Genomic DNA, 22,355 nt, shown 5'->3' on the forward strand with positions numbered 1-22,355 from the left:
TGTTTATTTTAGTGCATTCATAACACAACACAGTCAGCACAATGTCTCATCTCCACTTAGCAAAAGATCGCAAAGTACTCCTTGTCCTTTTTTGAAAACGCAGCCATTTTTGTCAGCATCAGCTTTTAAAATCCGATTCAATAATCCTTTGTCAGATACAGTTGACGTGCTAATGGTAGAACAATTAGTGCGTTATCTGCAAGCCCCATGAACCCGGGGCCGCTTTGCATGACGGACCGTGCGGTCCTTGGGGCCGTTCGATAGCGGTCTGCAGCAGATATGGCCCAAGGTAAGTTTTCCTACACTTCCACCCCAGTAACCTCCATGGTCTTTGTGACTGGAATACGTATTTGTTCATTTTTCCTTTTATTGCATACACTGATTTAAGCTTTTACAAGCAGACGTTCTCTTACTTCTTGTTTGATTTTTTTTTTTTTCACGTAGCCCTAATTATGTCCTGGGGGAGAGCCAGGCATGTGGGAAAGACGTACGCTGGTACCTTGGAAAACACGGCGAGACAAAATGTCTCACTTGGCTGGTGTATTGGAAAAAAAATAAATTCATACCTGATAAGATGTTTTTTGAGGAAAAATGTCTCCATGCAGCCAATATCTTTGGGAAGATCGTGTCTTTCAAGCTGACTCACCAAAGTTCTGCAAACTGTGTGGTCATTTTCTGCAGTGGGGAATGAGTGGAAGGAAACTGCTGTTCTGATTTCTGTTGATGACTTGATTATTTAATTACAGAAACATGCAGCATTTTTTGTACGGTTCCATGTACCACTCAATGTTATGGATTCACAGCCCGTTGTGATTCAGGGTATTTTTGTGATATCCTGAGTTGTGGTTTGTGTAATGGCAATTAACCAATAACCAACAAATATATCTGATTTCTTTCTTTCTTTTTTTTTTAAGATTAGAGGGTGGGCACGTTCCTACCCAAGAGCCCATCTGAGGAGTTGACAGTTGGTCACTGCTAGTGAACAGCGGATTCTTCAGCTTGAGGGTCACAAGGGTGCCGTTGGCACTCTTGGATTTTGTTGTTGGGAGGAAGAAAACTTGCAAAAAACAAACAAACAAAAAAACAACAACAACCAAACAAAAAAGCCCTGTAATGAATGCCACTCCAAGCCCTGTCCGACCTTATTTAAAAGCTGACACTTAATTGCTGCCTCAGTACTTTTCCACTTAACTCATTCTGAAACAGCCTTTTTTTAGGAAGATGAGACATTATGCTTATTGTTTCCCCTACATGCACTAATGGTTCCTTGCTGTTAACTTATTGCTAGGCCTGTTTCATTCTAACATCTTAGTATTTTTGTTAGTTTACATGTGAAATGCATCACCCAGTCTGTGCTTGAGCTCATTTTATTTAATTGATTTAATTATTTTTTTTTTACTAACCTCACTGTTTTTTCAGTTTAATATTGGCTGCATGCTAGTTTATATATATATATATACATATATAAAAAAACCAATCAAGTCTAGCCTGGATTTTGCTATGATTGTGTTTTGGTTTCTAGTGGTGGGGCAGTCTTGCACTTACAACTTACTCAGTATTATAAAAGCCTGACACACAAACAAAATGACTAAACACCTTGTAGATTTTCCTTACAAAAAAAAAATCTTAAGTGGTGCTGTCTAGGTGATGGATATGATTGTATAAATAGCTTGATTTTATGCTTTTTACTGTCAATTTTTATTGGTACACTTTATTTTCTCCCACATTGCTTTTTTATTTATTTATTTTTTATTTTATTTTAAATGTGATGCACAAAAGTTGCCCAGCACACCATCAGAAAGTGACCGTCCCTGATACCCCGTCCCCCTGGAAAAATTCTAGCCAGCAATTTTTGACATTTGTCTTTCCCTTTTATTGGGCATATATTGCCTTTTCAGTAGCATTTTTTTGCATGCATATATATGTAGAAAATCTCTTGCTCATCACATGTTTAAATGTCAGCGGGAAGGGAAGAATATATTATTGGAATATTTTTGGTTTGTTTTCTCTGTTCTGTCTGTCAGGATAATATTGGACACCGCTTACTCCAGAAACATGGGTGGAAGCTGGGCCAGGGATTGGGAAAGTCACTGCAGGGTAAGTCCAGCAGCTTCTGTCTGAAACATTCAACACCGGCTTCAGTCTTTAACAAAATTATTTCTGCTTTTTGTTTCTAGATTAGATTTTCTTTCCATTATTAATATGTCCAAACAAATGCACTGTTGAGTTTCATGTTTAGCAGTTTGCGAGTGGAAGCTGCTGCCTCCCTGGCGGGTACAGGTTAGATGTGGCGTGTGCGTGTTGTGGCCCCGTAAGGTCGCCGCGTGTGGCCCTTCTGGAGGGAGGTGACTTAACTGCCTGCTCACTAACAGGTAGTTGTGCAGCTTCTGAAACTTCGTGATACTCTGCTGGCTGGATGCTGTGATATTAAAGAGAATTAAAAGCACAAACCAGTTACAGTGATGTCAGAAGCCATTAGAAGGCAAGGCGTAGGGCCCACTGGCGGCTGAAAGTGGTGGCAGAGGCTCATGTGGATGGGAGAGGCTCATTTCTGGTCCCTCTGGAGGGCTTCCAAGGGTCTCCTTACTTCTCTTATCCTGCAGGCTCCTTGCTAGGGACTCCGCAAACCTCCCAAAGACAGCTTAGTGCTAGAGGAACCAACACACCCAGCCCTCTCTCTGCCCCGCGTCAGAACTCTTCCTGGGAGCCAGAAATGCCCGATTTGAACTGAGCAAATAAGTCTGGTTTGTGGGGTGGGTGGGCTGCCCGCAGCTGGGTTGCCTTGAGGAAAGCCCCAGGTAGCTTCTTACCCCTGAGTAGCTGCCTGTGTGCTTGGTGTCTGCCTGTGACCCCTGCAGGAAGGCGCTCGGCATTACTGCAGGTGTGGGACCGTGCACCCAGGCTGCTCCTGCCGAGACCTTGTGAAGTGTTTGAACCTCAGTGTGCCCCGAGTTCCTCAGAGTAATTTGCTCCTGTTCCCATAGCCTTAGTCTGAAGACCTGGGAGCTTGTAATTGGACTTCCCTGCCCCTACAGTGACCCCATTAGAGACATAATGTCTGTGCTGTGGAGGACTGTTGGAGAGGTAACGAGTTCTGAGCTCTGGAAATGCATATTAATCTCTTGAGCTAAGGCGCTCTAACTTCTCAGACAGGACTGCACTGGTGGTTAATGCTTCTCGCTTCCTCTAACCTGGTTTCATGTGTATTCTCCGGTTACTGCATGGCATTCTTATGGTCCTCTCTGCCCTGTGCTGGTGCCAAAGCTCAGGATGTGGTTGCAGTCATCACCTCTTAGGCTTCTGCTTTGGCATGGCATTCACTGGATGTGTAATTTGGTCTGTTTTCTCTTTTGGGTGCCCCGTATTGCTCTGTGTGTCACCGATGTGGAAACATGGAGGCTTGAAAGAACCTAAAGCCCTCTCGCAGCCCCAGCACGGCCCCGAGGACACTGTGTGAGCCCTGTCGCAGGCACTGACCTAGCGAAGGACGTGGCAGATGACTGTGCACAGGGTGAGAGGTGGTGGCACTGTGTCCTGAGGCTGAGACTCAAAACTGCCCATGGTAGGGTTCAGGCATTTGCATTTCAATATTTGTCCAGACCAAGACTTTTTCCCACTGCACGTTTCGGAGCGTTGAATCTGTGCCCTGTCCTGAGTATTATCGAAGCTCGCGCGATTCGAACTGACTGGAAGCTGCAGACAAGCTGTTGGTACAGCCCATGAGGGGCTTTCTGCATTTCCTGCATTTTGAGGGAAACATGGGAGCAGAACCAGCCTGTCTCGCCTGACCCGAGCATGTGCTGAGGCTTTCCTGATGGAGGCTTTGTGGAGGGCGCAGGGATTGTGCGGTGCCTTCGCCCCTGGCCAGGGCCAGGGCGCTGGGTGGCACAGCGCTGCCAAGGGCACTCCCCTCGGCTGCCAGCAGCCAGAGCCTCTGGTGTTGCTGATGGTCGCTCTGGGAGCGCTTAATTCATTATCCAATGACCTTAATTACGTCATTGTCCCCAACCTGCTTGTTTCGAGCTGTGCTTGAGCCTCAAACTATAAACAGCCCATGGGCAATTAAATGCAGCGGAAGTAGAACCACCTCAAGTAGAGTTTTGCTGCAGATGTTATCTAGCCTCCTGTATCTGGCTGCGGAAAACCTTGAGGGCAGCAAGCCCTCAAAACTGCATTTGGTTCGCACGTATTGAATTGAGAGTACCTGCACCTTTTTTCCCCGCGCAGCTGATGCCAGTTAAGCAGGAAGTTGAGTTCAGTGTGCTTATTTTCATCATTGTGCAGTTTTAAATCTAGCTGTTTGTCTGTGCTGGGGCTCCCTCCTTAGTTTCAGTGAATCTGAAAGTTAGAGGACGTTGTCCTGGGCAGCCATCCATACCTGCGAATTCTGTAAGGCCCTCAAGTTGTTCAACAAGGGCCTGGTGCTGCCAGACTGTGCCATGGCGATGGCTTCCCTTGTGCTAACTAGCCGCTGTGGATGTAATCCAGCAGTGAGGGTGCTGCTTCTCTGGGCCAGAATACCCTAAAATTCACGCTTACCAGTTGCTAGCGGTACCTCTTGCTGTTCTAGTAGCACGGTGATGCCTGGCTGATTGGCTTGTGCCCTGTGCAATGTCAGAAGCAAGCAGGGTAGTTTTGCACCTCCAGGAGAAGCACCTCGAGGCAGTGGCCCTTGCTAGCTGTGCTAGTGGTGCCTTTGTGGTGCTGGTAGAGGAGCTGAGCCTCCCGGACCAGAGTAAGAAACCCATGTCCTCGCTGGCGTAGCTGGTGTAAAAGGGGGGACTGCGATCCAGCTGGAATGTGCCAGCATGCTGCTTGGTCTTGGATTTGTATCGGGTGGAATACTGGGCAAGGGTAGTGCTGTCATCTCTGACCGCTCTAGGGGGAGAGCGATGGTTTGGAGAGGCTCATCATGAATTCAGCAGTCATCCATCGGCTTATCCATTCTCCTGATGTATTTTGCATTTTTCTCCCCGCTGCAAGCAGCTGGTATTTGGAAATGGTGCTTTGACTTGCTGACGGCCAGTGAATATGAGAAAGCAGAATGGGGGCTGCCAGTTGGTAGGGATCAGTTTAAATCTGGAATGTATGGCCTGGGGAGCCGTTATTTGCCTGTGAAAAGATGTATGATGATCTTGTTCTGACATGAGAAGATGGTAATTGTAGAGTGTTTCCCATTCTTGGATGATAATCAAGAAATCTGTGGCCTGGTGAAGAAATGGCGTTAGCAGTAGGCTAAAAACAGGGCCCGACTGTCGTGTGCAGCCCCCTGCTAAATGGGCCTGCTAAATGAATCAGAAGTGACCTAAGAGTCAGAAGGACTGAGTAAGATCTTGAATTCAGGTGTTCTGATGCTTTCTCTTGGAGAAAGTACTTCATATGAGGTTGGAGCATTATGAAAAGCATTGGAGGACTGACATGCAGTAGTAGTAGAACTTTCATCGTGCCTTTGAAAATGTCTTTATAAGGTTCTCTTCATCTCTTCCCCTTGTTTCCAAGTTTTTGCTATAGTATTTAAAAAAAAGTGTTTCGTGCTTGAAAACATCTGTGTTCTCTTGGTCATTGTGTGTTTGATAGGTGGTGACTCCTCCAGGAGGAATAGCTGCAAGAGAAGTAGTTGTTGCCTCGTTTCACTAAGGAAAATGGAGCAGATGAAAGCTCTCCTTGGGAAAGACAAAGACCATTGTCACTTTGCTTTGCCAGGAGGGACACGAATAAGCAACTATATCTGATGTGTTCAGAAAGAGGATGACGCTTCGAGTGCCCACCAAAGTGACCCAGCATTTCAGGCTGGCAGGTGTTTTAATTTGGCTCTCCTGAATCCTTCAATTAACTCCTTGGAGGAGTCATGTCCGAGGAAGTAGGTGGTCGTCTGGGATGGGGTTAGGGCTGGCAGGGTGCATGGGGGAATATCTGATAAATGCTGCCAGGATGGCTAAGAGCAAGTGGGCTGACTGTAACGGAAAGCTAATGTCCAGGTCTGGCTTCAGCGAGTTAATTCAGAGCCTCCTCCCCTTCCCTGCTGTCCTGCAGCTGCCCCTGTTGCTGTTGGTTGTGGTGCTGTGTAAAGGGCTCGTTAGCTGGGAAGGTTCATCTGGTTGGTGCTGGCTGTACAGGGGGACTCCGGCTTTGGCTGGGCACGACTGGCTCATACCCAGCTGGGTGTCTGTGAGCAGCTTCTGGGCAGCCCTCATAGTCAGGTTGTTTGTTTTTTTTTTTTTTTTTGCCTTCTCTTAGGGGCCTTGCTCAGCCTTGCTCCAGCACCTGTACAGGATGCAGTTAAGCTAAGCATCCAGTTACCCAAACCATTTTCCTCTGCATGCAGCGTATGGTGTGCAATTAGTTTGCTTGTAATCCACGTGAGTGTTGATTTAATTCACGCTCTTACAGAGACTGGGGTTACCCTGGTCTTTTGTGGTGTCTCCAAGAGGTGAGTCAGAATTGAATATTTTGCTATGGCAACAAATAACATGTTTTTGTCGCAGCATAGCTACTCTTAAGTACTTACGTTGCTGAATCAAATCATTTGGGTGATACGGAGTTGTTCCCGTAGAACTAGAATCGAGCTGTGAAGCCTTGTTTCAGTTTGCTTCTTGGTAGTCTTTGGGGGACCAGGACAGCCCTTCCGTCACTTGCTTGTGATGAAAACGCCACTCGCTGTGAACTCCATTAAGCTGATGGTGTACGGCACAGCGTCTGGCACGCTGCCTTGCACTGGTGCCTGTCAGCTCTGTAGTCCAGAGAACAGGAGCAGCGGGTGCATTGGGAAAAGGGAGGTCTCCCTGGGGCAGGTCTGTAGAAGGAGCAGTGACTTTACCTGTAGCCTTTGGGTGGAAAGAAATGCCTCCTGACCCCCGATTCCTATTTAGCAGTGTTTTCTTTTAAATTTGGTTATGTTTTTAGCAAAGTTTTGGCATTCTTTTGACACGACTGTTCTGAAGGGCTGCCAAAGTCCTGCTGGAGAGCAGCGATCCCCGGTGATCTCTGAAATCAAGCCTCTGTGGGGTGTCAGGGCGGTGCTGTTCCTGTCGGGCACGGTGTGCTGCAAGCTTGTGGTGTATTGTACTGGTGACGTGCAGGCAGCAGCAGTTACAAGTGTGCATAACAGAACTTTTGAGTTTGTTTTATCCTTTCGTGAGCCCATTTTCTAACAAGATCCATTAAAATACATAGCAAAGTCAGGCACAGCGTATCTGTTAGAAAATGCTAGAATTCAGTTCCCCACCTGACTGTCTTTACTGTTGCATGGCTTTCATTAAAAACAAACCACCAAGTGGATTTGTGTTCTATGACTTGCAAATTCTGTGATGATAAATACAATCATCACCACTCCCATCAGTTATACCATAATGCAGTTCTGATTTGGCACGTTCTCCCTAAATGTGTTCAGACAAGCTCTCGTTTTCCTTCCTTTTTGTATCAAGGGTGAAAGAACAGATCTGCCTAAAAAATACTAAAAGATGTGCAGAGAGCAGGAGGAGCTTGCAGGTGAACTTGCTGTTAAGGCAGGAGTTATCCCTTTTCTGGCAGCCTCTGTGATAATGTCATGCATGAGACCAAGCTCAATAAGAGTCACTTTTCCAACAGCGTGTTAGGTGGCTGCTGGTGAGCTGTGCTTTGGTTCTGGGTGTTGCTTTCTATAGGCATGTGGGGAGTGATAAGTGGAGCTCTGACCGCTCACACAGCTGAGATCAGTCACAAGTGTGATGGCTTGGCAGCTGTGGCTTGAGGAAATAAGCTCAGGGCTTGAATTCCAGTGGTCTTGAATCCTGGCTCTGTTAGCAGTTCACCAAATGGCTAATATATTAATGTATTTTTCCATTTGTTAAATCCTCTGATCTCACAAAGGCAGACAGAGTAGATGTTTGTGAGGCTTTGGGAACACAGAACAATGAGCATCCGAGAAAAACAGCATGAGGAAATGAGGAATTTTGTATTTATTTCTGGGTATGGAAGCTTTGTAATGAATACAAGAGAATATGGAAGAAAAAGACAAGAACGTTTAACAGTGCCATTATTCATTTGGTATTGAATGATTTGGCAGTCTTACGCAAGAAAGATGTAAACATGGTCTTATCTTATATCTTAATGTGTCCTCACAAGGAACCTGAGTTCTGGCATAGACTAACGTTTCCGTGCTCATGTTTGCAACATAAATCATTGCAATGGTTTTAAGAGAGGAGTACTTTCATGTAAAGCTAGCTTTTTTAAAAAAAATAAAAAATAGTATGGGTAATGTGGCTTTGAAAGCCTGCTATCATCATACCAATCTTCATCACCATGTGAAAATGCCCGAGACCGCAGACCTAAAGGAAGGGCTTGCAGGGCTCCCTCTCCTCCGTGCGAAGCGGTTGCCCCCATACTTGCTCTCCAACATGCAAGGTCCTTCCTTCAGTCATAGGCTGTAAGTTTTGGGTAATTTGAGCACGTGCAGTCCATGAAATCGTTATTCTGTCAATGACACAAGGTCACTGTGATGCTGAGATGTCCTTCTCTTGGCATGGTGTCAGGCTTTATTGCCCTTTGTGCAGTGTTAAAACAGTTTTAATAAAACCACGAAAGATGTGTGGGTGGGAGGCAGGTAGCCAAGGCTGTGTGCGACCTGTCCCTGCTCCTGCAGTGTGCCCTTGGGCCAGACGGGCTCCTCAGCCCTCCCCACGTACCAAGATGAGGTAAGACAGTGTCTCATACCTTGGATTTATATTCTGGGTCAATCGAGATTGATGTTCATGCTGTAACATCGTCCATCTTGTTCCTTAATACCAGTCATCAACTGGGTTAGGAAACTGGGGGTGCTTTTTGACCCGGACTCTGTCTGTCTGCCCTTAAAGAAGTTCAGTGAGCTCTGAAATCACTAACCCTTGGTTTTCTGCAAGGGTCACCCTTGGATTGTGTGTCTAAGAAGTTTAGGGCTCACTTGAAGTTTATGATGTGATTGGGGTGTTTGCAACTTGGCTTTCATTTGTTTTTCTCCTGCTTAGTAAGGATGAAGTTCACAGCACAATTTTTGCATACTTGAAAACCAGTTTCTCCTCCTTGGGACTTGACCCTTGTTGCTGAGGGTGGTAGATGACTTTGCTTGAATGTCTTGGTTGTCTGTGACCCCTTCCAGAAATCTGAGACAAACAAGATGAGCTCACAGATCACATTCCCAAAGGAGACCAGTATAAAAGGTTGCTCTTGTTTGTTTGCTTCTTGCAGCAGTCGGCATAAGGCTGAGAATGTAGCTTTGTTTTTAGCCAGCAAGGAGCACCACAGAGCTTGCCAGGACTTGTTGACCAGTAAAAAATAGTGGATTTCCTCATCCCTTCCCTTTTGTTGTACTGAATGAGGAGTTTGAGCGTTTTACGTGACAGCTCTTTGATTACCTAAATGTGCAGTAGACACAGGAAAGTTTATAGTGTTTGCAAAATCTTTGTTTTAGAGAACGAACCTAATCCACAAGCAGGATGACTCCTCACTGTTTCAGATGTTCCTAGAGGCAATGTAGCTGAATGGTGATCATGTCCTGTGTCTGTGGGTGCTCTGCTGTGGGTGTTGGTGCCTGAGAACCTTAGTGGGGTTGGACTGGATGATCTTTAGGGTCCCTTCCAACCCCAGCTGTTCTGTGATTCTACGGGCCCAGGCACCTCATCACCTTTCACAGCTCACAGTGGGGTCCGTACTGCTGGTAACCAACCAAACTAACCCATGTCCATGAGAACCAGTTGGTGTCATCCTGAAACTTCCCATGCAGTCTTCAGGCAGCCGCGCTTCTCATCGCTGCAGTAGCAGCTCTCCAAAAGGAACTAAAACCTCCTGGAAAGCTGCCTCCTACCATGGTGTGGTATGGAATTGTAACATAAAGATAGCGAATAAGTAAAAATCGTCTGTGTTCAACATGACCCCATCTCAGTGTGTCCTTCCGAGATGCTCAGTTCGTGAAATTCTCCTCTGATGAAGTGTGTGATAGCAGTCGGTCTTCTAGGATTATTTCCCACAGAGCATGTACCTGGGATGAATTCCTTAATAGATGTCAAGGTAGGGAGAGGGATTAAGGCTGTTCTGTTACTTGTGGTACCTGTATGCTATGCGTAAATGATAATATGAAATATACCGGGGTAAATTACATGGATGCATAACTTTTGGGGTCCTTGTTCCTCACAGCGTTACATCGTTTATATCTGGTTTTAAACAGACCTTCAGAAAGGCCTTATATCCACTGTAGGTGCACGGGATTGCTGGAGGGAAGAATCCTTCTGCATCTAAATCATCGCTGACAACTGTTTTCTGTTTTGACTGTTTAAAAAAAGATAAACTGTGCACTAGCACTGAAAATGTCAATGTTTCGAGACGGGCTCAGATGGCAGGTCCATCTGGCGCAGCGTCCTGTTCGGAGGCGCGGAGCAGCATCTGCTTGCTGTGTCCAGAGAAAGGAGCAAGCAGCCTGCAGCTGGCAACTGTGAAATGCTGATCTTCAGAGCAGAGCGTGACTCGGTGGCTCGTACTCTTGCTGAAATCCTGCAGCATTAGGATTAACTCTTTCTCCGAGGCTTGTTGGTTTGTAGCTGCTGGCAAAATATTTACTCATACCCAGTAACTTTGTGCAATCCAAGAGGAGTGGATTCGGAGGAGCCCGTCCCTGCTGCAGCTCAGCAGGGTGCTCCTGCAGTCTGCTTCCTTCACTCTGAGGTTGTTTTCTAAGGTGCAGCTCTCATGTAAGCCGCTGCTTTTTCTCAACCTCTTGAGGTTTGTGCTTTGTCGTGTCCTGCTTTCTCCCCCCCCCCACCCCCCCAAGTGTTTCCCCTTTGTGGAAGCATTTACTTAGCGACCCCCTCTTTGGTGGGGTGTTGTGGCACTGTGTAATGTGACTAGTCTGTGAAGGAAAGAGCCTGTGACATAGTTCTGAAAGAAAGTAACTTTTTTGAGGCTTTTTGCGGGGTTTTAGGGGAAGGGGTGCGGACATAGCTGCATGATTTGCCACGTGGAGGGGTTCGTTGTCAGGGTAGCAGTGCTCACAGCCCTGGTTTGGTGTGAAGTGCTGCAGTTCTTGGCCTTTCCTGAAAACTCAGCTTTCCCCTTCGCAGTGCTGGTGTACCCGAAAATGGTCAGTGAGAACCCTAAAGCTGGGAGCCCTGCAACCTCCGAGAACCACGGTTATGTGCTGGTAAAGCTCACATTGTAATGTGGAGAACCTTTGGATCCTTTTCCTTGAGGGAATTCTTTAAAAGAGGAACTTAGAGTTTAACTTAAAAGCCCCATTTTCCCCTTTGGCTGTTCTCCATCTTCTGCCCAAGCCTGCTTGGCATTCAGCGGGGTTAGGGGTGGCTCTCTGGCAACCGACAGCGTTTCTTCCTGCCCGCCACAGTGGCTGTCCTAGGGCATGACAGGAGGCTCCCCAGGCCCCCGTGACCCAGCGCCGTGCCTGGCAGCGTGTCCTGCTTCCCCGGCCTGCTGTGTGGCGCCCTTGTTTCGGTGCTGGAGACGTGCTCAGAGTGCTCGAGCTTGGCACTTGTCAGCTGGATGTCACGCTGGGCTCCGGCTGGCCGCTGTCTTATTTCATCTGCAAGGAAATAATGGTTAAGACTAAAATGGAGGCATCGCCTTTTGTGTTAAATATTCCCCTCTTAAAACAGAGCTTATTTCCCCCCCACCCCCCAAAAAAAATAATATATTGGTAATTGCCTGAAGGTCCTGATTTGGTTCTTTTTAAATTGCCTGCTTTAATGTGCCAAAGTGCATCCTTGAAATTGGGCCATCGCCAAGAGCTCAACCTCTGCCAACACCTGCAAATGTCAGGTTGCAAACGCAGCCATGAAATCGAGCAGCAACTGTTCAGATGTACCCACTCCCTGATTCCACAGGGCAAAGCATGGTGCTGGGGTGGAGGGGTGAGGAAGAAGCCTCGTATTATATTAACCCATCCTACCTGCCTACTACAAACGGCCTATTTTCTGCCCCTAATGGTTTCTGCCTAACAAATGGTGTTTCTTTTTTACAGCGTTATGATCCTGGACTTGTTGTGGTGATGGTAAACTTAGCAGTGGTAATTTTTTATTTTCAGACTGAATTACTCCTTTTGTCATCAGTGCACCAATATGTTAGGCTTACTTTCTCTGTTGTAGCCATCATCCTTCTGCTTGGTCTTTCATTTTCCTTTCCTTTCCTTTCTTTATGCACACTTGTCTGATCCTTGTTCATTAAAGGGTATTGCTAAAAAGGGATGTTTCTGTTTGTGTTAGAACTGCCAAAATCAGTTTAAACGTAAATTTCTAATACTGTCCAAACTTGATTTTCCCCAACACGATGGGCACTAGCACTTGCTACTGCAATTTACAAATAGATTTTGAAAAACTTTGACTGCCTTAGAAGGCAAAAGTACTGATGCATTGTTTGTACGCAGGGGTTTACCAAAGCAATGAGGCTGCATCAAAAGATCTCTATTGCTGGAGAAACCAAACCAAACTAAAACAAACAAAAAAAGCTTGAAAAAAAATTTCTTGGCACTTGCTGCCAGTCATTCCATTTGGGTTTACCACTTACCAGTAAATCCCTGGCTGAGACGTTATGAAAGTGATATTGCACTTAGGAAGTCATTTTTATAACCTGTCTTTAATTTGGTCCTTTTGCTAAAAATTGCAGTCACTGCTTACTTTATTATACCATTGGGCATAAGAGAAATGCTTTCATGTGGAAAACGATGTTAAAATACCCAAATGAAAGTTAAAATCAAAGTACAATTTTGAATCAACTCAACAAATGCTTTTGGAGTTGGTGAATATATGCCTGCCGTCAAGTGTATGGGCATGTAAATGAAAATAAAACTATTAAATGGACTTCTTTCTGAAAGAAAAATACATACTTCTGTGCCTCTAAGGGTTAAAAAAAAAAAAAAAAAAAAAAGTCTGGACAAGGCAGGTTGCTGAGGACTCTGGAGTCCAAAATCCACGGATTGCTGCTTTGGCAGAAGTTAGAGAAAGCTAATGCTGAGAAGAGAGCAGTTGATGCGCGTACACATTTTCCGAGGCAGTTTTAAAGGCTTCAGCCTTTTGTGCATGTGGATTGCAATGTAACTTTTTTGGCATGATTAAAATCCATAGATCTTTTAGCCCAAAGGTATAATATATGTTGTATGTGTGTATAACAAAACAGTTGTTTACACCAAACCAAGAGCAATATTAAGGGAAGTAAACATTCTGTTTTTTTACTCAAGGTATGCACCAGAGAAGGTAAGTACTTTTTCAGTGGGCTTACATCACAACAAACAGCGCGAGTTGTGATGTAAAATTTCAATAAACAAATACAAATTAAAAAAGCTGTGGTAGTAAAGTGCTTGTCTGCCCCGTTTTGCTTTGTTTGGCTGGTTATGAGTGGATTAAAGATATGTTTAAACAAAAAAAAAAAAACAACCAACAATAAATCTCCAGCATAGTTTGATTAGTTCAAAGTCAATTTTCTTCGCAACTAGTCCTTTTCACAGCTTACAGATGACACAGCGGGTGCTGGAGCATCTCTCCACAGGAGCTGGGAAGCAGGGCACTGACCACCTGGCCTGTGCTGGCGGCGCTCCTTTTGAGGGGAAGGAGTTTGGCTTACACGCCGCTCCGCCAGATGAGCATCCTTTCCTCTTGGGAAGTGCCAAAAGCTGGTGGGAGGGAGGCTTCCACGCTTTTCACAGGGAAGTTATGATCAATTCTCGATGTGGCAGTGCAACAAAACACATTTAATAGCTTTTTTGCTTGTATCAAAAGATCAGGAGCACGTATTGCCTGGTGTGGAAGCACTGAGAAAGTTCATTGCTCAAGTCCTGTTAGCATCCACGTGCTAGGACTTGCCATAGTTGAACATTAACCACGAGTACGTTTTACCCAACCAGTTAATGTTCAGAGCATAGCTTTTGTCAGTACCAGAGGTGTGTTAGACTTGAGCCGGTTTGGAGCCAAGAAGCAGGTTTGGCTGTAAGCTGTGAGAATGGCTTGTGTTTGGTTCACTGTAGCTTTCTGGTCTCTGCACTCCAAGGCAAGATCTCTAACCACCCAAACCCAATGTGTCAAAGTGAGCTGTGGACACGGACCGACTGCTGACCACCTGCCTGTGTTCCTGTTACAGGGAGGACGGATCCCATCCCGATTGTTGTCAAGTACGATGTCATGGGCATGGGGCGGATGGAGATGGAGGTAAGCTTGCCTGGCTCCAGCATGACCCCTCTCACTGACTGCCTGGATCTCGGAGAGTCTGTAGGGAAGAAATTAAAAAGAATTTGTGCATCAGAGGTGAAGAAAAACTTGCTCTTAAATCAACACAATAAGAAAAGATTTCTGCTCAAAATGCACACTCTGTTTACCATGGGTTACCTGAGGTCTGGATGGCACCCTAAACTCCTCAGCTTTCTGAGTTTCACTTCTGCAAAGCTATGGCTGCTGCTGGCAGTGGATGGGCCTGCTGGGAGCCACCAGCTCGGAAGGATTAGTGAGCTGTTTTGCATGTGGGTTGCACTGTGGGATGACAAAACAAGGAAAAAGAAGTACAATATGCAAAGATTCTGTTTCGAACCTCAATTTTTAAATTACACATTCTGTCAGTCTCAGTAGTGCAAAGTATTTATGGGACAAATTACTTTTTTTTTTTTTTTTTAAAGCTTGACTACGCCGAAGATGCCACTGAGCGGAGGCGTGTACTGGAGGTGGAGAAAGAAGACACCGAGGAGCTGAGGCAGAAATACAAGGTACTGAAATGGGGGCACTAACATCAAAGTTCCCAGGGGCTCAACGGGAGGGGACTTGTTCTAGTAGGATATGGCTCTTACTGTTAGGCTGCAGTAATAGTGGTAGGAATTACCTATTCTTGTTTTGAGATTCTTTATATTTTAACAAATGGGTTATTCACTTCCTAGAATTAATCTTGGTCTTTCTTTCATTGGTAAAGAGCTGCAGGTTAGTAGCGAGGCTTTCTGTCAGCGTGCTGTGCTCCTGTTCTGGAAAGAACAGTTCTAGGGTAAGCAGAACATGTCCTTCCCTAGACCCAGGGCTGCCAAGCTCCGTGGTGAACATGCCACTTTGTCAGTGCAGAATCAAATTTCAGATGGACGGTTATCAACTGGAAATGATGTATCATAGAATATGAGAGTTGGGAGGGATCCACAAGGGTCTACCCAAGGTGTAGTTCTGTTGTTACTGAGTAAGCAGCAAATAACATGTTATGATGTGGTTGTGGCCCCGGTTCCAAGAAACTGATAGGCTATATCTCTTTGGAAGAATTTCTCAGGCTGCATTAAAAAAAAATACACGTATATTCCATGTTTCCGCAGGATTTATGAAACCTGTAAGACTTAAGGAAACCCAAGACATCTTTTTAATGATAAAAAAAAAAAAGGGGGCTGTCATGTTGGCATTGAGCATGGCATGTTGGAGCATACTTGAACTAGCAGTAACTGAGTTCCCACTTGGTGCCCTGTGGAGATGTGGTCTTTGCTAGTCCTTTAATCCACTCTTCTGCTTAGCAGCCTGGAAAGTACATGAAGCCTTGAGAAAGGCTGCTCCTTTGGTTGCCCTGAGACTTTGGAAGTAGCAGGACTGAAGAAGAGCCACAGACATTACAATGAAGTGTCATTTTTGCATAAATTTTAATTCTTTGAGGAATAGTGGAAAAGTAGTTTCAGTGCCATTAAAATTAAACATAACCATGGCAAATCTAAAATTTAATTTCTCTGGTTGAACAGTTAATACTGCAGGTGGTTTATTCAGCTATGAAAACTTGTATCTTCCCTTCTTGATTCTCCCCCTCCCCTTAAGTTGAGACCTTAATGTGCTTTTTACAAAGCAGAACTCCTTTACAAAGAGAGAATTGCTGGCATATTTGTTCATTTAAAAATAAAAGTCATTGTAATTACTTATAAAACTAATTATTAGTTTGGAGCTGAATGAAGCTAATGATATCTTCTGGCATGTTTTAAAAGTGCAGGCATGCTCTTAAATGGGCTTAAATAGCCTCCGCTGAACAGTTCCTCCATGGCCAGGTGCACTTTCTCCCTGAAGCTGTTCTATCTTTTGTTGTTTTCAATGCTGTCCATGCCGGGTGGCATACTGCTCGCCCACTGCAACATGAGGTTTAGTTCTGATGGAGCCGTTCCCGGGCAGCATTGGACCCAAAGCCTGCTCCCGTCCCACAGTGAGCCTCTGGCTGTGGTGCTGGGGATCTTAAGAAGGCAACAGCTGCAGGGTGCAAAGTATTGCTTCATTTCGGAGGGTTATTAGGAGCTCTTGTGTGAATTGCGTGTAATGATGTTTGTCTCAAGTCTGCAATGCAATTTATGGTAAAGTTCTTTAGTTTTTGCAATTGTCTTTCCAAATGCTGTTGGATGTGCATTGCTCTCTGAGAGCATTTTCCCTTCCTGCCAGTATTCAGCACAGATCTTTTCCAGGAGCTCTATGGAGCAGCAGCAATCTCTCCCAACTTGGATGTATTTTTATTAGTGCGCTTCATCGTTAGGCTGTTGCATTTCCATATTAATCTGTGAAAATCTCTGTAAGTGTAAATTTTTCATTGCGCCACAGGAGTCCGTTATGCAATTGCCAACTGTGGCCACATCATGATTAGCCATTCAGTGAGTCTCAAAGGAATTTCAGATAACTCTGCAACCAAGAAGCAAGAAATGTTCTCTAATTCCCTTCTCTTGTATAGGTGCTGATAATTCAAATGGCTGTTTTCATTGTTTAGCCACAGGATGCTCTCTGAAAAAAAATACACGTGGTGCAGGAAGCTTGTTTGGACATCAGAAGAACTTTAAATGGCATTGTTCTGTGAACCTCATGCTGTTCTGTTTTCCTTTCCTGTCTTCGTGGGGACCTGCCTCAGGCTCAAATCTCTAGGTGCCTTTTTCCCTTCTAAGTAAGGGCCTCCCATAATGGATGGAAGCAGGAGCTTGAAACAGATTTATATTTAAAGATTGGATAGAGCTTTAAAATGGAGATAGAAAAAAAACTTAGTAGAATTTCTCAGATTTTTTTCCCCTGGGGTGCTGATTTTTTTTTTTTTTTTTTTTGCATGAATCTAGTATTATAGAAAACATGATTGGCAATATTGAAGTAATTTTGATGTGAGAACTGGGAGACTAACTGCATTATCTTGAACAAAATCTTATCAAATAAAAAGAGGAATGCTTTTGAAGTGTTTTCTTTTTAACGCTTACTACCTCCTTTTTCTTATGCAAGAAAGTTTTCCATAAAAAGTTGGTTTTGAAGACAAACTCTTAAACTGTTACATGCCTTTTCTCAAGTGTTAGGCTATTTTTTTTCTTGAATCGCTTCTCTTTATTCCAGTTGAAATGGGTAAGGTAACTAGCTGTGCTGGGTGTGCTGCTGTTAGCACAGTCTTTTGTAGCTTTGTAGCTACGAAAGGTTGTACACAACCTTTGGAGCTTTTTTCAGTACAGTCGGTGGTAAGTGCTTCTGACTTGTAAACCTTCCCCAGCTGCCCCGCGCGGGGTGCAGATGCTTTGTTAGCTCTGCTGGCAGGGCTGTAATGAAGCCTCAGCTGGAGGCAGCAGCCGCTCGCCCCGTGGTTTGTCTCGCCTGGCTTTGGGTGTGCTCGAGCCCCCGGTCTGCGTCGGTGCAGCTGCCCTGTGGGGACGGGGTTGCGGAGCAGCCAGGGCTGGGTTTCAGGCAGCAGGATTGGAGCCACGGCAGCGGTGTGAGGGTTTGCCTGGGGTTTGCACCGACCGAGCAGGCGGCTGCGTGGGCGAGTCCCAGAGCTTTTTGACCCTGCCAAGCTGAAAGCTGCTACTTCTCGTTATAGCAAAAGAGGAGGATGTGACTGTTGCCAATCGAGACGCGGCACCTTTTACTCAGAGGTTTAGTTTTGTGCCTAGAAACATGTTGAATTATATAAGGAATAAGTAGCGTGTACAGCCCTTAGCAAAAGTGGGGGGGGAGAAGACCTCCCAAAATGGCAACTACCTGTGCCTGTTCCTGGTGTAATTGCTGTTTGAACTCAGCTTAATGGACAGTGTTGCTCCTGGGAAGATTTCGCTGACAGAAAAATGCCTGTAAAATTACACTGAAGCGAGTTAAGCTCAGTGGTTTCTGAGTGATGCTTTCCCAACTGCCTATCTGTGCGCATCCTTATTGAATTACAGACGAATTGAGGTTGAGCAGACATCTGTTAGCACTCAAAATGGAGGAAGTATCGGTGGTTAAAGTTCTAAGAGTCTGTTCCAAAAGCAGCGATCTTCCATGGGTTCGATGTGTATTTGTTCATTGCCTTTTGTGAGCAGGCAGCTGCCAGTTTGTTTGTGTTAGCTTGAGGCTTTGAACCTCTCTTTTTTTTCTTTTACATCTCAGACAGTCCAGCAGGCTCACTTCTTGCAGGTGGAAGAGGACTGTCTTAGTGCCGTCAGTGGTAACTCTTTTTGAGCAGTCTCTGTTTACAGATACCTGTGCTAATGATAAGATTATGTTCTGTCAGGAGACTGAATGAAGACTGGTTTGATAGCACAGCCAAGTTATTCTTCATACTTTTTAATGTGTAAAGACTGATTGGTTTAAAAAAAAGTACCTTAATCATCAGTGTATGTTAAGGTTTTCTTAAGGAATATTTTTCCTTAAAGGAATCTTCCTGATTATTTTACAGGAATTTTAACAGAATTGTTTTTTCTTAATTTTGCAGGATTATGTTGATAAAGAAAAGGCAATTGCCAAGGCTTTGGAAGACCTCAGAGCAAACTTCTACTGTGAACTCTGTGACAAGCAGTATCAAAAGCATCAAGAGTTTGACAATCACATAAACTCTTACGATCATGCTCACAAGCAGGTAAATAGTTGTTGATAGTATGGCTCATTAATTTTCTGTTCATTGCAGTGGTCTTGTTTGTGGTTAATACTTTGAATTTCCCCAGTGTGCTTATTATGCTCATAGCCCCAGGAATAGGTGTTTTGTGTCATTGATTAAGATTCATATGCCCACCATTCATAACAAAAAAACAAAAACAACACAACACTGTACAGCAAAACCATTGTTTACATCGAGAAGCCCCAGTTTTATTGACCCACAAGCAAGAATGGGCTGCTGTTAAACTGGGAAGAATACACATGGATATGGATGGCTCCCAGTTTGTATCAGCTTTTATGGTAATACAACTTCAGAGTCTGATGATATGCCATGTGGACATTTTAAAAACTTTATTCTGTGTTCTGTCAAGTTACTGAGAAGAGACTAGGAAATAATGGGCCTTGTCAAAAGAATTGTAAAAGAGGGGTGGTTTTCAAATTCTGTAATGTTCATGAGAAGATCAATTCAGAATCTGTGGAATTGGCTTTTGTCCCAAGGTAGGATGTACTGCAATAGCTATGTGATATTTTGTGTGGCATAATAAATAATAAAAGTTCATGTGTTAGCCTAATCTATTTTACCATTTAAAGCTGTTAAATGAGATGTAAATTTAAAACAGATAGCAATGTTGTGCTCATCTAGGGATAAAATTGCTCAAATGAGACTTTTTGGTATTGTTAATTATAAATTCTAACAATATGATCATTAAAACACCGATAACTTCTGGAGGATGTGCTGCGGAGTACCAGGTCTTGCAAAATGGAAGTGAAGCAAGAGCTTTTAAGATGAGAATATAACATTACAGAGTATGAATTTTTTATGTGTTGAGTACAGGATGTAATAGTTCAAAGTAAATTTGCTGAGGGAGGCTTAATAGGAAATCTCATGGTAGGGCAATTTCTGTCTGAGTCCTGTGATGAATTGTGGTTTAGTAGATTAAGAGCATGTGTTTTGTATTGGGAAAACAGGCTGTCTTGCCTGAGCTGATGGCACAGTTGTGATACCTGATAGCAGTGTACTTTGTCTAAATTTTTCCATCAACCTCTTTGTTGAAACTTGACTGCTATTACACGCATCTATTTAGGAGGTGGAAGGACCTGTTTGTGGCACATTCTTACAGTGTGGTGATAAAGTGTGATAATGGCTACACCTGCTCAAAACAATTCGGTGGTTAATTAGGGGACTGACTCGAGGTTAGTAAGGTTCTAGCCTCTAGAGATGCTGAAGAAAGAGAAACAAACCACACCCCAAGTGGACTGTTTAAATGGTCACCAGAAGGGGTGCAAGAAGGCTGGCTGGAAAGAAAAAGTCTTGGTACAGCAGAGGGTAGCATAATGTTCTCATACATAGAAAGGACTTTGGGGGTTGGTTGTTACAGGTGGTGATTTGTAAAGCAATTGATGATCCTGGACAATTTTTGTGTCTGCAGCAACGTCTGGCAGGCTTTGGAGAGAACGAGCCTTTAAAATCTTGATAAGTCACCCAGCATTAATTTGTAGTTACACAGGGGTTTAAACAAAGAAGCAATCATGTTTATTTAGGGGGGGAAAATGCATGCTCAGCGTTATGTAGTGCTGAAATGTGTGTCACCCTGTTGGATCAGTGTTCAGTAAGTGAACTTGAAGCTACCTAGAAACAACGAAGGTAAATTTGCATAAGTAACACTATCTCACTGGTGTTGTTCATTATCGCTCAAGATAAGGCTCATTTCTGACAGTCTGTTCTGAATTGTGAGGTGGTCTCCAAAGTAACAGTTATCTTTTCATGTTGCACATTGATGTTTCATGTTTTGCCTCTTTGGACACGAGGGCAAGGTTACATAAAGGCTAACGCAGTTTTCTGAGGAAAAACTGTTTTCTTAAAAGTAGGCTAATCAGTAGGTTTTCCTGGAAAGATGAGACATTACAGCATCCTAGACAATTAAGCAAACCAGTTTGGTGTGTGTTGCTTCTGCAACATTTTGTCTTCTCAGCAGTAATTCTCAAGGTGTCAGAGCTTCAGGTTTGCCTTCTCTTGTTGAAGAGATTTCCACAGGATCGTTGTTGCTTTTAAGTATTTTTAATTGCACATACCCACGGCATTCAAGTGTCTCCTTGTTCCTTCTGTGGCTCAGTGAACATTAGATTGTCTCTGTAAATAGACATTCCATCCTCAGATCCCTTTCTTCTCCCAAGTTATAAAGACGCTGTCTTGTATTCCAGGAAGGAACTCAGGATTATTGCGAAACAGGGATGATAGGTAAGTGTATTGATCCCTACCGGATAAATTTTGGACCAACCACCAACTTATTCCCACCAAACAATTAAAGGGGAGGCTTTATTATTTTTACTTCCTGACTGCACTATTTTCATGGCATTTGGTTATGTCTGAGTTGACATCAACACCAAATTGCTATCCAAAAGGCAGTATTTCTAGATTACCTTAATTGGAAAAATGATCTTAAATTTATTATCACAAATCACTGACTTGTATTTTAAACATCATGTTGGAGGTATGTAATGTTCTTCTCTAGACTTCTTTTAATAGGTTAATTCTTGAAATGAATAGTACAAATGTTTTTAAAGAACCGTATTCACCAGTTGGCCAGCCCCTCTGAGGGGGAAGCCAGAAGACTAAAGCAACTCAAGTTCATACAGATGGCACTGTAAGAAGAAAAAACTCAGTCCCTCTAAAGCTCATTCAGTGAGCATTTGGAAAGTGCTGTTACCATAGATGTAATAACTTCTTGTGCCCTGGAAAGCTACTGATATCTTTAATTGGTATTTTTTTTTAGCTATAAGCTCTTGAACCCTGGCAGCTAGAGCTAAGTGGTAGCTTACGAAGGACCCCCGCCTCTGATGCTGCACAGTCGTGACTGCCTTTAATTAACAGATAAATGTGGGAAGAAAGCAGGTGTAGAAGGAAAACTGCAGTTAGTGAGGAACTTGGATAGTGAGGATGGAGCCGTTGTAGGTTTTGTGCTTCTTTCCTGTGGATCTGCATATGTGATTTCCAGGGGCTTGAGAGCTTCCAAAGTCCTTGAATACTCTGGACTTGGTGGGAATGCGTCTTTATGGCATTACAGGACTTGGCCCTTAATTTGGTTTTAACATCAAGAGAGAACACTTCATACCAGAGTTTGGTGGAGGAAAAAAAAGTCTCCTTATCTAGGCTTGTACCCAGGTAGTGCACAGCATTAATGAATATCAAATAAACCTCATCTGTATCACACATTGCAGAGAGCAGTTTGTTAAAGTGCTGTGCTTGGAACTGTCTTAGCACTAACTAATGTAGCATTTGCAGTCTCCTTTTACTTTTTTTAACTTCATCTGAGAATTTACATCCAGAATCTCATGTATGGTTTATACTGTAGCTATCTATTACTGCTAGAGTACCTGATGAAGGGCTGAGCTGTTCACTGAATCACTGACCCTACAGAATAAAGACATTCACCTTTTGAATTCAGTGCAAAATACATGTTCCTGTGAACTTTTGCCAGGTTAACTGTGAGAACTCTAACCAGTATTGAAATACAGTCTTTTATGTAGCTTTAATTTTATTTTTTCTAAATG

General features: G+C 44.0%; 1 protein-coding gene across 5 annotated transcripts in view; it reads left to right on the top strand.

Moving 5' to 3' along the window:
* GPATCH8 (G-patch domain containing 8) overlaps positions 1-22,355 on the top strand; it is a 54,272-nt gene that overhangs the window by 20,742 nt on the left and 11,175 nt on the right. For 3 of the 5 annotated variants that reach the window (XM_032202901.1, XM_032202902.1, XM_032202903.1), the window contains 4 exons: positions 2,025-2,097; positions 14,089-14,156; positions 14,618-14,704; positions 18,643-18,786. In XM_032202901.1, coding sequence (XP_032058792.1) covers positions 2,025-2,097; positions 14,089-14,156; positions 14,618-14,704; positions 18,643-18,786 — 372 coding nt within the window. The other 2 variants (XM_032202904.1, XM_032202905.1) reach the window with 2 other exon arrangements.

Source organism: Aythya fuligula, chromosome 24, assembly GCF_009819795.1.
Source record: "Aythya fuligula isolate bAytFul2 chromosome 24, bAytFul2.pri, whole genome shotgun sequence".
Classification (NCBI taxonomy): Eukaryota; Metazoa; Chordata; class Aves; order Anseriformes; family Anatidae; genus Aythya; species Aythya fuligula.